Source organism: Podarcis tiliguerta, assembly GCF_965153285.1.
Source record: "Podarcis tiliguerta genome assembly, chromosome: 8".
Lineage (NCBI taxonomy): Eukaryota > Metazoa > Chordata > Lepidosauria > Squamata > Lacertidae > Podarcis > Podarcis tiliguerta.
This window is the reverse complement of record NC_139541.1, coordinates 33,576,628-33,589,290: the sequence shown is the minus strand read 5'-3', so window position 1 is coordinate 33,589,290 and position 12,663 is coordinate 33,576,628. Positions and strand designations below refer to the sequence as shown.

The 12,663-nt window shown below is 45.0% G+C and overlaps 1 protein-coding gene across 1 annotated transcript; it reads left to right on the top strand.

Annotated features, from left to right (window-relative positions):
* Positions 1-5,183: 5,183 nt before the first annotated feature.
* On the top strand, positions 5,184-12,320 carry LOC310683483 (uncharacterized protein; the record flags this gene model as incomplete). The annotated part of the gene is made up of 3 exons (XM_083453418.1): positions 5,184-5,290; positions 7,794-10,568; positions 12,292-12,320. Exons 2-3 carry the CDS (start codon positions 7,817-7,819, stop codon positions 12,318-12,320), a joined length of 2,781 nt encoding a protein of 926 aa, XP_083309544.1. The 5' UTR covers positions 5,184-5,290; positions 7,794-7,816.
* Between the last annotated feature and the right edge of the window lie 343 nt (positions 12,321-12,663).

Below are 12,663 nucleotides of genomic sequence, written 5' to 3'. Positions count from 1 at the left end.
CATGTATAAATAAGCTAGGAAAAGGGAAAAGTTTGACACACTCTCTCTCTCTCTATTTCTCTCTCTCTCTCTCAAACACACACACACAGAGTGCAAAGCATGGCCAATGTAGTGAAAACTTTTAAATATTGTATCTTAGGATTTGTTTTAAACTTGCTCTTCTTTCAAGTATCTCAGGCTGCTTTTTTTTATAGCATAACAGCAACCCTTAGAGGCAGACTAGGCTTAACCAGTGAGCACCATCTGCAGGCAGACACCTGAACCCAGGTCTTCTTAGCCCACGTCCAGTATTGCTTGCTCTATCTATATCTATTGATACACACTGAAATATACTCAGAGTCCTGTAGTGATTTCATGCTCTTTATTGCAGCTTGTAAAACAGTGATTGAATTGCCCCCCCAACCCTCAGGCTTTTATATACATTATTTACAAAATGAGTCCCATCTGATTGGCTGATTTTGCCTCCCTCCTGGAACCTGATTGGTCTTTTCCTGCAGGCCAATTACAGCTACTCGGGTTACATACGCTTCAGGTTACAGACTCCGCTTACCCAAAAATATTACCTCGGGTTAAGAATTTTGCTTCAGGATGAGAACAGAAATCGTGCAGCGGCAGTGCAGCGGCAGCAGGAGGCCCCATTAGCTAAAGTGGTGCTTCAGGTTAAGAACAGTTTCAGGTTAAGAACAGACCTCCAGAACGGATTAAGTTTTTAACCTGAGGTACCACTGTAGTTGTTGCATTCTACGATCCTACCAGCCTAATAGGCTGAATAACTTCTTCCTGGAGCCTGACTGGTCTTTTCCTGTAAGCCAATCAGTTGTTGCATTCTAGGATCCTACTTGCTTATTGTTCTAGGATCCAAGCTTAGTACACAACACACACACACACACACACGGCTGTCATCCCTACTTGCTCCACTCATCAAGCCTGCCTACTCACTGCCCCCTTTGCTATCACCTCTTCCCCCACACCTGGCCAACCCCTCTTTCCTTTAAACCTGCCCCACCCCTCTCACTTTACATCTCACCCGCCCCTCACCGACCCCCTTATAAATTGCCCCACCCTCTTCCCTCACAGCTCACCCCAAATCCTTTCTCCTCCCTGCACAGCCCACTCCTAGTTCCACCCCCTTTTAAATGAGGTGGGAGGCACTTCAGAGAGCTTTATGGACCGTCTAAACACTTACTAAACTTCAAAGGTTGCCGAAAGCTCTACTTATTTTGATTTAGGGAAATGATTTAAATTAATTGCTGGCGGGTTTTGCAGAGAAATATGTAATCCAATACATTTCTCTGTGCCCAGCTTTCAATCACTTACAGACCCATCAACCACTTTGCTAATGTTTCCTCTTTTGAAGAAATTAAATGCAACATAGATATGAAAAGCATGAGGGTAATAATGGGAAAGCAATATTACCTGTGTTTGACTGCTTATGATCTGGCCCAACTGTTAGCACATACTGTATCTATAAATCTTGGATGGCCAGATGCCGCTTATTCTAAAAAGTTATTATGATTGCCAAAAGTCTCTTTGCAAAGTCTCTGCCTGCCTGTCCCAGAATATCAATATCCCATAAGAAACAGAATACAGTTCCAAAGTTTCCCTTATCCTGGCATAGAAATTTCCCCCCTTGCAAACACAAGATCATTTAAAGTCCATTTATAGCACATTAGTTCCCCAAAAGAATCCCGGGAAATGTAATTTGTTCAGGGTGCTGGGAATTGTAGCTCTCTGCAGGGATCTGGGATTTAAATATGCTTTATGTGTATGGTGTATATACATCCAAACGTAAGCAGTGCATTGTGTGTAAAACTAGAGAGCTCAGAACACCATGATTCTGAGCATTTTTATGGTGCTTGGGCTCATCCACATTTGTCCTGTGCCTAGAAAGCATGAGTCCAAGTGGTTTTTTTGCTTGCCCTATGCTTTCTAGGCATGAGTCTGTGCATTTTCTTTCATTTGTCCCATCACTCTTCCCAGGAATACCTGCTGTTTACCAGTGAATCTGAACATCCATAAACAGAAAAACCAATTGATTCAGCAGTAAACGGCGGGTTTCCCTGGGGGGAAGTGGTAGGGCAAGCGGAAGTGTGGTCAAGCCCTTCATCAAGTGTTCAAACTGCTTCCCATTGCATTATCCAGCTCTAATGTTACAGGGATCAGAAACTCCATGGGAATTTCCCAAGCCATACCCTTCCCTGGTCCTGGTCACATGTTTTTGCTTGCCTGGAATGTGTCCTTGAGTTCTGATCATGCTTCTTGCTTGACTGAGTGGAGGGCAGAGGAGGGTATGTAAAATGTGTAGGAACTAGTCTACTGCACAAATATAATATTTGCATTTTTTGCTCCGCCCACTTTGGTGACCCAGAAGGAAATGTGGCCCTCAGAGTGGAATAGGTTCCTGTGAGATAAAGCACAAATTATCAGCATGATTCTCCTGTGTCCTTCCTTCCCCTTGTCATATTTTACAGAGAGATTTAAACTATATATGCTTTGAATCCCCTTGACAGCAATGCCCACAAATCCATCTGGCACTCCTCATGTTGATAAAGATATATCACTTACCAATAATAATAATAATAATTTCAATTTCTTACTCTCCCTTCACCCCTAGGTCTCCGGGTGCACTGCAACAATGCAAACCTACAATATTAAAACAGTTCAAACACTTAAACAACAACATGGTTCGCTTAATAAGACTCCTCAATCTTCCTAATGATAGGGCCGGCTCTGAATGTCATCACAGCCCTCGCCTTGCACTCCCTGAACAGGATGAGTTTTCAAATATCCCAGTAAATAAATGGACAAATGCGAAGAGAAAACCCACCAGGGAGGGGGGGCACCGCCCTGCACTTGAGATGGTTTATTTGCTGCAATCTGGACATGGGTCTGGGAGATGTTTATCAGCAGCCACCAGACATCCATGCAGAAGAAGGGGTCTTAATTTCTGTCGGAGACAGCCTCTTACTGCTATTGATGGCATGCGCTAGTGTCCATCCTGAGCAATGGCTGGGCTGCGGGCAACTTCACTCAAGACGCCCTATTGATCGACTGCTTTCTTTCCCTCCCTCGAGCGAAAGACGAAAACTAAAAAAAGAAAAGGAAGAAAGATGGAAGGGAGGGGAGGAAAAGGAGGAAGGTGGCCATGGTGGTGATGGGGGTGAAGCAGAGGCATCTTGTTGGAAGAGATGTGTGTCAGGCTGCCCCTCGCTATCATTCAAAGGAAGATGTGTTTGTGCATGGATATTTCTGATCTTCAGCACCGGGGACAGCTGTAAATCACATTCACAGCAGCAATCACGATATGTTGCAATGTGCCGGTAATGCTCTCTCTAGAATAGATATCCCTCGGATTCCATTTCTTGCCCCCCCCACCTTTTGCAGGAAACTTTATATATATATATATATATATATATATATATATATATATATGCAGGTTTTGGTGTCCTCGGGTGTCTTCCCGTGTAAAAGTTGGGGTGTCTAGGCGACGTTTCGACGAGGTCTCACTCGTCATCTTCAGGCTGGTGCTTTCGGCTTCTTGTTACTGGAACAGAGCAGGATCTCAGTGTTTGAGTTCCTATAAATACTGTTGAGGAGGTGTGGTGTATAGCCTCCAATGTTCTGGGCAGAGAGGAGGTTCCCAGGCTAGTGTGCCTTTTCTTCTTTTGTTCCTTAATTACTTGAGGGATATCTTGAGTGATTTCTTGAGTGATTTCCTGAATCCCACTTAGGTGGGTCATTAGGTGTGGATTAGCTGCTAAAGCCTTCGTGTCTTGAACTCTTGAACTTTGTGAAGAGTTTTTCTGAGAAGATGGCTGTACTGCACTTGGTTGTGCTCTGGCTTGGCTTCGTGTATAGGGGCGAGCTGTGGTTTTGTGGCCTGTGCCAGCCAGATCTGTGTAGGGATTGCAGGGGGGTGCAGCATCCGGAGGTGCCACCCTGGTTTGGCTACTGGATGGTGTCTGTAATTTATCTGTGGAGAGGGTCTGGGTTTGGGTCTGGTGTGGTTGATTGGTGATGGCGTTCTGTGTGCCTCTGGATCTGGTGTCAGATTTTGTGGGGAGGGCTAATTTCCAGATGTCTGGCAAGCGGGATGTGTCGTCACGCTTGTTCATGTTGTGAGGGTGTTTCTCTATCTCGATGGCTTCCATGATTATTCTCTTGTGGTGATGTTCCATGTTAAAGAGCAATTTGGAATCTGCAAAATTAATTTCGTGTCCTGTTTCTTTCATGTGTTGGAAAAGAGAGGAAGTTTTTTCTTCTTTTTTGACGGCATTCTTGTGTTCTGCGATACGTGCATTTATTCGTCTGTTTGTTTGTCCAATGTACGTGGCTGGGCAGACTTTGCAGGGTATTTCATAGACCCCTTGGTTTTCCAACTGAATTTTATCCTTGGGGTTTCTGAGGATATTGGCTATTTTTTGGTTGGTGCAAAAGGCTGTTTTGATATTGTGTTTATGGAGGATTTTGCTAATTTTATCTGTAGTGCCCTTGATATAAGGAAGGAGGGCTATGCCATTGTTTTCTTCTGTGTCTTGGTTTTTGGGGGGTGTTTCTTTTTGGATTAGCTTCGTAACCCTGTTTTGCTGGTATCCATTGGCAATTAACACATTTGAGAGATTCTGTAACTCAGTTGTCAAGTGGTCTTCGTCAGCCAGGCGTTTGGTTCTGGAGATGAGAGTCTTGGCTACGGAGTTTATTTGTGCAGGGTGGTGGTGTGATTGTGCATGTAAGTAGCGGTTGGTGTGTGTTTTTTTCCGGTAGATAGTGTGTCCTAGGGAGCCATCAGGCTTTTTGTAGATTAGGACGTCAAGGAAGGGAAGTTGGTTGTTGGCTTCTATTTCCATAGTGAATTGTATTTTGGGGTGTAGGCTGTTGAGATGTGTGAGGAAGCTATCCAGTTTTTCCTTCCCGTGTGGCCAAATTACAAAGGTGTCGTCAACATATCTGAGCCAAAGTTTGGGTTTGTGTTCTGACTTGTCTAAAGCATTGGTTTCAAAGTGTTCCATGTACAGGTTAGCGATGACCGGTGAGAGGGGTGATCCCATAGGTGCTCCTTCTATCTGTTTGTATCTTTGTCCATTGTGGATGAAGTACGTGTTGGTTAGGCAGTGGTTGGTCAGGTCCAAGATGTATTCGGGGGGATTGTATTTGTTTTGAATGGCTGTCAAGGCTTCATTAATGGGCACTTGTGTGAAGAGAGATACAACATCGAAGCTCACAAGTAGGTCATTGGGTTGTAGGTTTTGCTTCTTTATTGTTTCTATGAACTGGAAGGAGTTTGGAACGTGTGAAGAGATGGATTCTGCATAGGGCTGAAGTTGCTTGGCGAGAAATTTAGCGAGATTTTGTAGAGGTGAGCCTATGGAGCTGACTATTGGTCTGAGTGGTGTTCCTTCTTTGTGTATCTTGGGGAGGCCGTAGAGTTTGGGGCATCTGGATGATTTTTCTCTGGGGATGATTCTTAGCTGGATTTCTTCACTGATAGGAGAGGCTTTTATTTTGGATTTGGTGGTTTTTTCCAGATAGGTGGTGGGATCTGTTTTTATAGGTTGGTAGGTAGGGTCTTGGAGTAGATTTGATAGTTTTGCTTGGTAGTCCGATGTGTTCATCACAACAGTGGCATTACCTTTGTCTGCTGGGAGAATGATTATGTTGTTGTCTTTCCTCAGGTTGGTGAGTGCTTTCTGTTCTTCTTTGTGTAAATTGCTTCTGGGTGGTTTGCTGGAGCAGAGGATGTTGGTGACTTCAAGTCTGATTTTATTGGCTTCATCTGGATTGATTTTGGTTAGGCTGGCTTCGACTCCGCATATGATGTTTTCCGTGGGGATGCGTCTCGGGGCGACTGCAAAGTTGAAACCTTTGGAGAGTACTTTGGTTTCAGTTGAGGTGAGGATCCTGTCTGATATGTTATGTACTGTTTGTTTCATGGGTTGTTGTGGAGGGTGGCTGGGCTTCTGGCGTTTCTCTAGTTTGTGGAGTTTGTTGGTGTGTGTGTCTGTCTTGTGTGAGGTCTCCGTTTCAGCTCTCCAGACGGCTAGTTGTTTGCATTTGTCCCAGAGTGCAGGGTGGATTTTGTTACAGAGTTTGAGGTGAAGAGTGAGTAGATCTTTGTTGGTTTGGTTTAGTAGGTATCTTTTCTTGTGTAGTTCGTTTCTGATTAGAGATAGTTCAGTTCGTTTCAGGATCCTTTCGGTAGCTGGGGTTTTAGAGTGGAATTTAAGTTGGAAGCATGTGGGAATTAAGTTGTTGTCTCGGCAGTTGCGTAGGAACAAGAGATCACATAAGATGGTGGCTCTTCGGATTTCTAGTTTCTCGTAGGTTCTTGTCAGCTGGAAGGTTTCCTCCCCGTAGAGGTGAGATATTTGCTTTCGTAGATTTTCACGGGTACAGGAATGCAGGTTTTGGTGTCCTCGGGTGTCTTCCCGTGTAAAAGTTGGGGTGTCTAGGCGACGTTTCGACGAGGTCTCACTCGTCATCTTCAGGCTGGTGCTTTCGGCTTCTTGTTACTGGAACAGAGCAGGATCTCAGTGTTTGAGTTCCTATAAATACTGTTGAGGAGGTGTGGTGTATAGCCTCCAATGTTCTGGGCAGAGAGGAGGTTCCCAGGCTAGTGTGCCTTTTCTTCTTTTGTTCCTTAATTACTTGAGGGATATCTTGAGTGATTTCTTGAGTGATTTCCTGAATCCCACTTAGGTGGGTCATTAGGTGTGGATTAGCTGCTAAAGCCTTCGTGTCTTGAACTCTTGAACTTTGTGAAGAGTTTTTCTGAGAAGATGGCTGTACTGCACTTGGTTGTGCTCTGGCTTGGCTTCGTGTATAGGGGCGAGCTGTGGTTTTGTGGCCTGTGCCAGCCAGATCTGTGTAGGGATTGCAGGGGGGTGCAGCATCCGGAGGTGCCACCCTGGTTTGGCTACTGGATGGTGTCTGTAATTTATCTGTGGAGAGGGTCTGGGTTTGGGTCTGGTGTGGTTGATTGGTGATGGCGTTCTGTGTGCCTCTGGATCTGGTGTCAGATTTTGTGGGGAGGGCTAATTTCCAGATGTCTGGCAAGCGGGATGTGTCGTCACGCTTGTTCATGTTGTGAGGGTGTTTCTCTATCTCGATGGCTTCCATGATTATTCTCTTGTGGTGATGTTCCATGTTAAAGAGCAATTTGGAATCTGCAAAATTAATTTCGTGTCCTGTTTCTTTCATGTGTTGGAAAAGAGAGGAAGTTTTTTCTTCTTTTTTGACGGCATTCTTGTGTTCTGCGATACGTGCATTTATTCGTCTGTTTGTTTGTCCAATGTACGTGGCTGGGCAGACTTTGCAGGGTATTTCATAGACCCCTTGGTTTCCCAGACCCTCTCCACAGATAAATTACAGACACCATCCAGTAGCCAAACCAGGGTGGCACCTCCGGATGCTGCACCCCCCTGCAATCCCTACACAGATCTGGCTGGCACAGGCCACAAAACCACAGCTCGCCCCTATACACGAAGCCAAGCCAGAGCACAACCAAGTGCAGTACAGCCATCTTCTCAGAAAAACTCTTCACAAAGTTCAAGAGTTCAAGACACGAAGGCTTTAGCAGCTAATCCACACCTAATGACCCACCTAAGTGGGATTCAGGAAATCACTCAAGAAATCACTCAAGATATCCCTCAAGTAATTAAGGAACAAAAGAAGAAAAGGCACACTAGCCTGGGAACCTCCTCTCTGCCCAGAACATTGGAGGCTATACACCACACCTCCTCAACAGTATTTATAGGAACTCAAACACTGAGATCCTGCTCTGTTCCAGTAACAAGAAGCCGAAAGCACCAGCCTGAAGATGACGAGTGAGACCTCGTCGAAACGTCGCCTAGACACCCCAACTTTTACACGGGAAGACACCCGAGGACACCAAAACCTGCATTCCTGTACCCGTGAAAATCTACGAAAGCAAATATCTCACCTCTACGGGGAGGAAACCTTCCAGCTGACAAGAACCTACGAGAAACTAGAAATCCGAAGAGCCACCATCTTATGTGATCTCTTGTTCCTACGCAACTGCCGAGACAACAACTTAATTCCCACATGCTTCCAACTTAAATTCCACTCTAAAACCCCAGCTACCGAAAGGATCCTGAAACGAACTGAACTATCTCTAATCAGAAACGAACTACACAAGAAAAGATACCTACTAAACCAAACCAACAAAGATCTACTCACTCTTCACCTCAAACTCTGTAACAAAATCCACCCTGCACTCTGGGACAAATGCAAACAACTAGCCGTCTGGAGAGCTGAAACGGAGACCTCACACAAGACAGACACACACACCAACAAACTCCACAAACTAGAGAAACGCCAGAAGCCCAGCCACCCTCCACAACAACCCATGAAACAAACAGTACATAACATATCAGACAGGATCCTCACCTCAACTGAAACCAAAGTACTCTCCAAAGGTTTCAACTTTGCAGTCGCCCCGAGACGCATCCCCACGGAAAACATCATATGCGGAGTCGAAGCCAGCCTAACCAAAATCAATCCAGATGAAGCCAATAAAATCAGACTTGAAGTCACCAACATCCTCTGCTCCAGCAAACCACCCAGAAGCAATTTACACAAAGAAGAACAGAAAGCACTCACCAACCTGAGGAAAGACAACAACATAATCATTCTCCCAGCAGACAAAGGTAATGCCACTGTTGTGATGAACACATCGGACTACCAAGCAAAACTATCAAATCTACTCCAAGACCCTACCTACCAACCTATAAAAACAGATCCCACCACCTATCTGGAAAAAACCACCAAATCCAAAATAAAAGCCTCTCCTATCAGTGAAGAAATCCAGCTAAGAATCATCCCCAGAGAAAAATCATCCAGATGCCCCAAACTCTACGGCCTCCCCAAGATACACAAAGAAGGAACACCACTCAGACCAATAGTCAGCTCCATAGGCTCACCTCTACAAAATCTCGCTAAATTTCTCGCCAAGCAACTTCAGCCCTATGCAGAATCCATCTCTTCACACGTTCCAAACTCCTTCCAGTTCATAGAAACAATAAAGAAGCAAAACCTACAACCCAATGACCTACTTGTGAGCTTCGATGTTGTATCTCTCTTCACACAAGTGCCCATTAATGAAGCCTTGACAGCCATTCAAAACAAATACAATCCCCCCGAATACATCTTGGACCTGACCAACCACTGCCTAACCAACACGTACTTCATCCACAATGGACAAAGATACAAACAGATAGAAGGAGCACCTATGGGATCACCCCTCTCACCGGTCATCGCTAACCTGTACATGGAACACTTTGAAACCAATGCTTTAGACAAGTCAGAACACAAACCCAAACTTTGGCTCAGATATGTTGACGACACCTTTGTAATTTGGCCACACGGGAAGGAAAAACTGGATAGCTTCCTCACACATCTCAACAGCCTACACCCCAAAATACAATTCACTATGGAAATAGAAGCCAACAACCAACTTCCCTTCCTTGACGTCCTAATCTACAAAAAGCCTGATGGCTCCCTAGGACACACTATCTACCGGAAAAAAACACACACCAACCGCTACTTACATGCACAATCACACCACCACCCTGCACAAATAAACTCCGTAGCCAAGACTCTCATCTCCAGAACCAAACGCCTGGCTGACGAAGACCACTTGACAACTGAGTTACAGAATCTCTCAAATGTGTTAATTGCCAATGGATACCAGCAAAACAGGGTTACGAAGCTAATCCAAAAAGAAACACCCCCCAAAAACCAAGACACAGAAGAAAACAATGGCATAGCCCTCCTTCCTTATATCAAGGGCACTACAGATAAAATTAGCAAAATCCTCCATAAACACAATATCAAAACAGCCTTTTGCACCAACCAAAAAATAGCCAATATCCTCAGAAACCCCAAGGATAAAATTCAGTTGGAAAACCAAGGGGTCTATGAAATACCCTGCAAAGTCTGCCCAGCCACGTACATTGGACAAACAAACAGACGAATAAATGCACGTATCGCAGAACACAAGAATGCCGTCAAAAAAGAAGAAAAAACTTCCTCTCTTTTCCAACACATGAAAGAAACAGGACACGAAATTAATTTTGCAGATTCCAAATTGCTCTTTAACATGGAACATCACCACAAGAGAATAATCATGGAAGCCATCGAGATAGAGAAACACCCTCACAACATGAACAAGCGTGACGACACATCCCGCTTGCCAGACATCTGGAAATTAGCCCTCCCCACAAAATCTGACACCAGATCCAGAGGCACACAGAACGCCATCACCAATCAACCACACCAGACCCAAACCCAGACCCTCTCCACAGATAAATTACAGACACCATCCAGTAGCCAAACCAGGGTGGCACCTCCGGATGCTGCACCCCCCTGCAATCCCTACACAGATCTGGCTGGCACAGGCCACAAAACCACAGCTCGCCCCTATACACGAAGCCAAGCCAGAGCACAACCAAGTGCAGTACAGCCATCTTCTCAGAAAAACTCTTCACAAAGTTCAAGAGTTCAAGACACGAAGGCTTTAGCAGCTAATCCACACCTAATGACCCACCTAAGTGGGATTCAGGAAATCACTCAAGAAATCACTCAAGATATCCCTCAAGTAATTAAGGAACAAAAGAAGAAAAGGCACACTAGCCTGGGAACCTCCTCTCTGCCCAGAACATTGGAGGCTATACACCACACCTCCTCAACAGTATTTATAGGAACTCAAACACTGAGATCCTGCTCTGTTCCAGTAACAAGAAGCCGAAAGCACCAGCCTGAAGATGACGAGTGAGACCTCGTCGAAACGTCGCCTAGACACCCCAACTTTTACACGGGAAGACACCCGAGGACACCAAAACCTGCATTCCTGTACCCGTGAAAATCTACGAAAGCAAATATATATATATATATATATATATGAGGTGGTGTTGAGGATGCTTTTCTCCACCACCACCCCTCTTGCCATTGACTTTTTGCACATCGCCGAAAGCATCCCTGACACAATCAATCCAGATCATAATGGGAGGACGTGGCTGTTCATAAATAATACATATTTTGGAGCCATTCTTACCTGCATCCTGCAATGAAGATTTAGTAGGAAGGCAAGGGGAGGGGAGAGTAAGAGAAAAAAGAAAAACACACACACCCTTCTCACAACTACAGGAAGAAAGATAGGAGGGTGTGGGAAAAGAAATAAAGACTCCTAAGTTCTTATGAGACTATATAATTATGATCAATTGATCAGGTCCTTGGCATCTCCAGGGAGAAAGGCCGTCCTGAAACCCTGGAGAGCCTCTGCCTGTCAGTGTAGACAAAACTGAGCTAGATGGGCCAGTGGTCTGATTCAATATAAGACAACGTCCTATGTCCCTATCTTCAGGCATTTTAGATTCCAGACTTCATTACTTTAATGGGAGGATGCTCTTGAGATGGTAATGTAGATTAAAGGTAAAGCTAAAGGGACCCCTGACTATTAGGTCCAGTTGTGACCGACTCTGGGGGTTGCGGCGCTCGTCTCGCTTTATTGGCCGAGGGAGCCGGCGTACAGCTTCCGGGTCATGTGGCCAGCATGACTAAGCCGTTTCTGGCAGACCAGAGCAGTGCACAGAAACGCCATTTACCTTCCCGCAGGAGTGGTACCTATTTATCTACTTGCACGTTGACGTGCTTTCGAACTGCTAGGTTGGCAGGAGCAGGGACTGAGCAATGGGAGCTCACCCCGTCGCGGGGATTCGAACCGCTGACCTTCTGATCGGCAAGTCCTAGACTCTGTGGTTTAACCCACAGCGCCACCCGTGTCCCTTCCATAATGTAGATTACTAGACTTCAAAATGTGATAAACATGTGATAATTCCGAAGCGGTTTAACAATCAATCCCTCTCCTCCACTAACTCTGGGAATGTTTCTCTATGAGGAGAATAGGGGGCCTCCTAATAACTTTCAGCACCTTGAACAAAACTACAGCTCCCAGAATTCTTTGGGAGGTGGAGAACGCATAGCTGTTTAAAGTGGTATCATAACGCTTTAAATGTATGGTCAGAATGTGGCCTAAGTGTTTGGCTGCTGCCTCACAGCGGCAAGAGGATGAGGGCCTTTTGAAGTCTGGAGCCCGCCATGTTTGTGCATATACGCAACTGCTGTTGTTGGAGGGAGGGCAGCGATGAAATTTAGTTATTTATTTCGTGCATTTAAATCATATGCCATACTGAACACAGGTTCAAGGTGAACAGGTATTTGTGTGAAAGAGCATACCCTTTTTCATTAGTGCTGCTCAATGATTTGTATACACAGATTGTACACTCATTGAGCGTAACGTGTGAGCACCCTTTCAGTTTTGAGTAATCAAGTAACCGAATGATAGATGAATGCACAAACCAGCCCTTTATGAGATTGCAGGTACATACATTCTATATATTTAAAGCATGTGACTTCCTACAAAGAATCTGGGGCACTTCCATTTGACCCTCACAAAGCTACAATTGCCAGCACATTTAGCAAACTACAATTCCTAGGATTTGCATTTATTTTGGGGGGGGGGGTTGGGGAAAGCCACGTACTTAAAGCATGCTTTAAATGTAGGATGTGTGCACTGGGCAAATCGACATGCAAAACTGAATGTGTGGCTGCAGCGGTGCGTCTGTGCTCATGAGACATACCATGCAG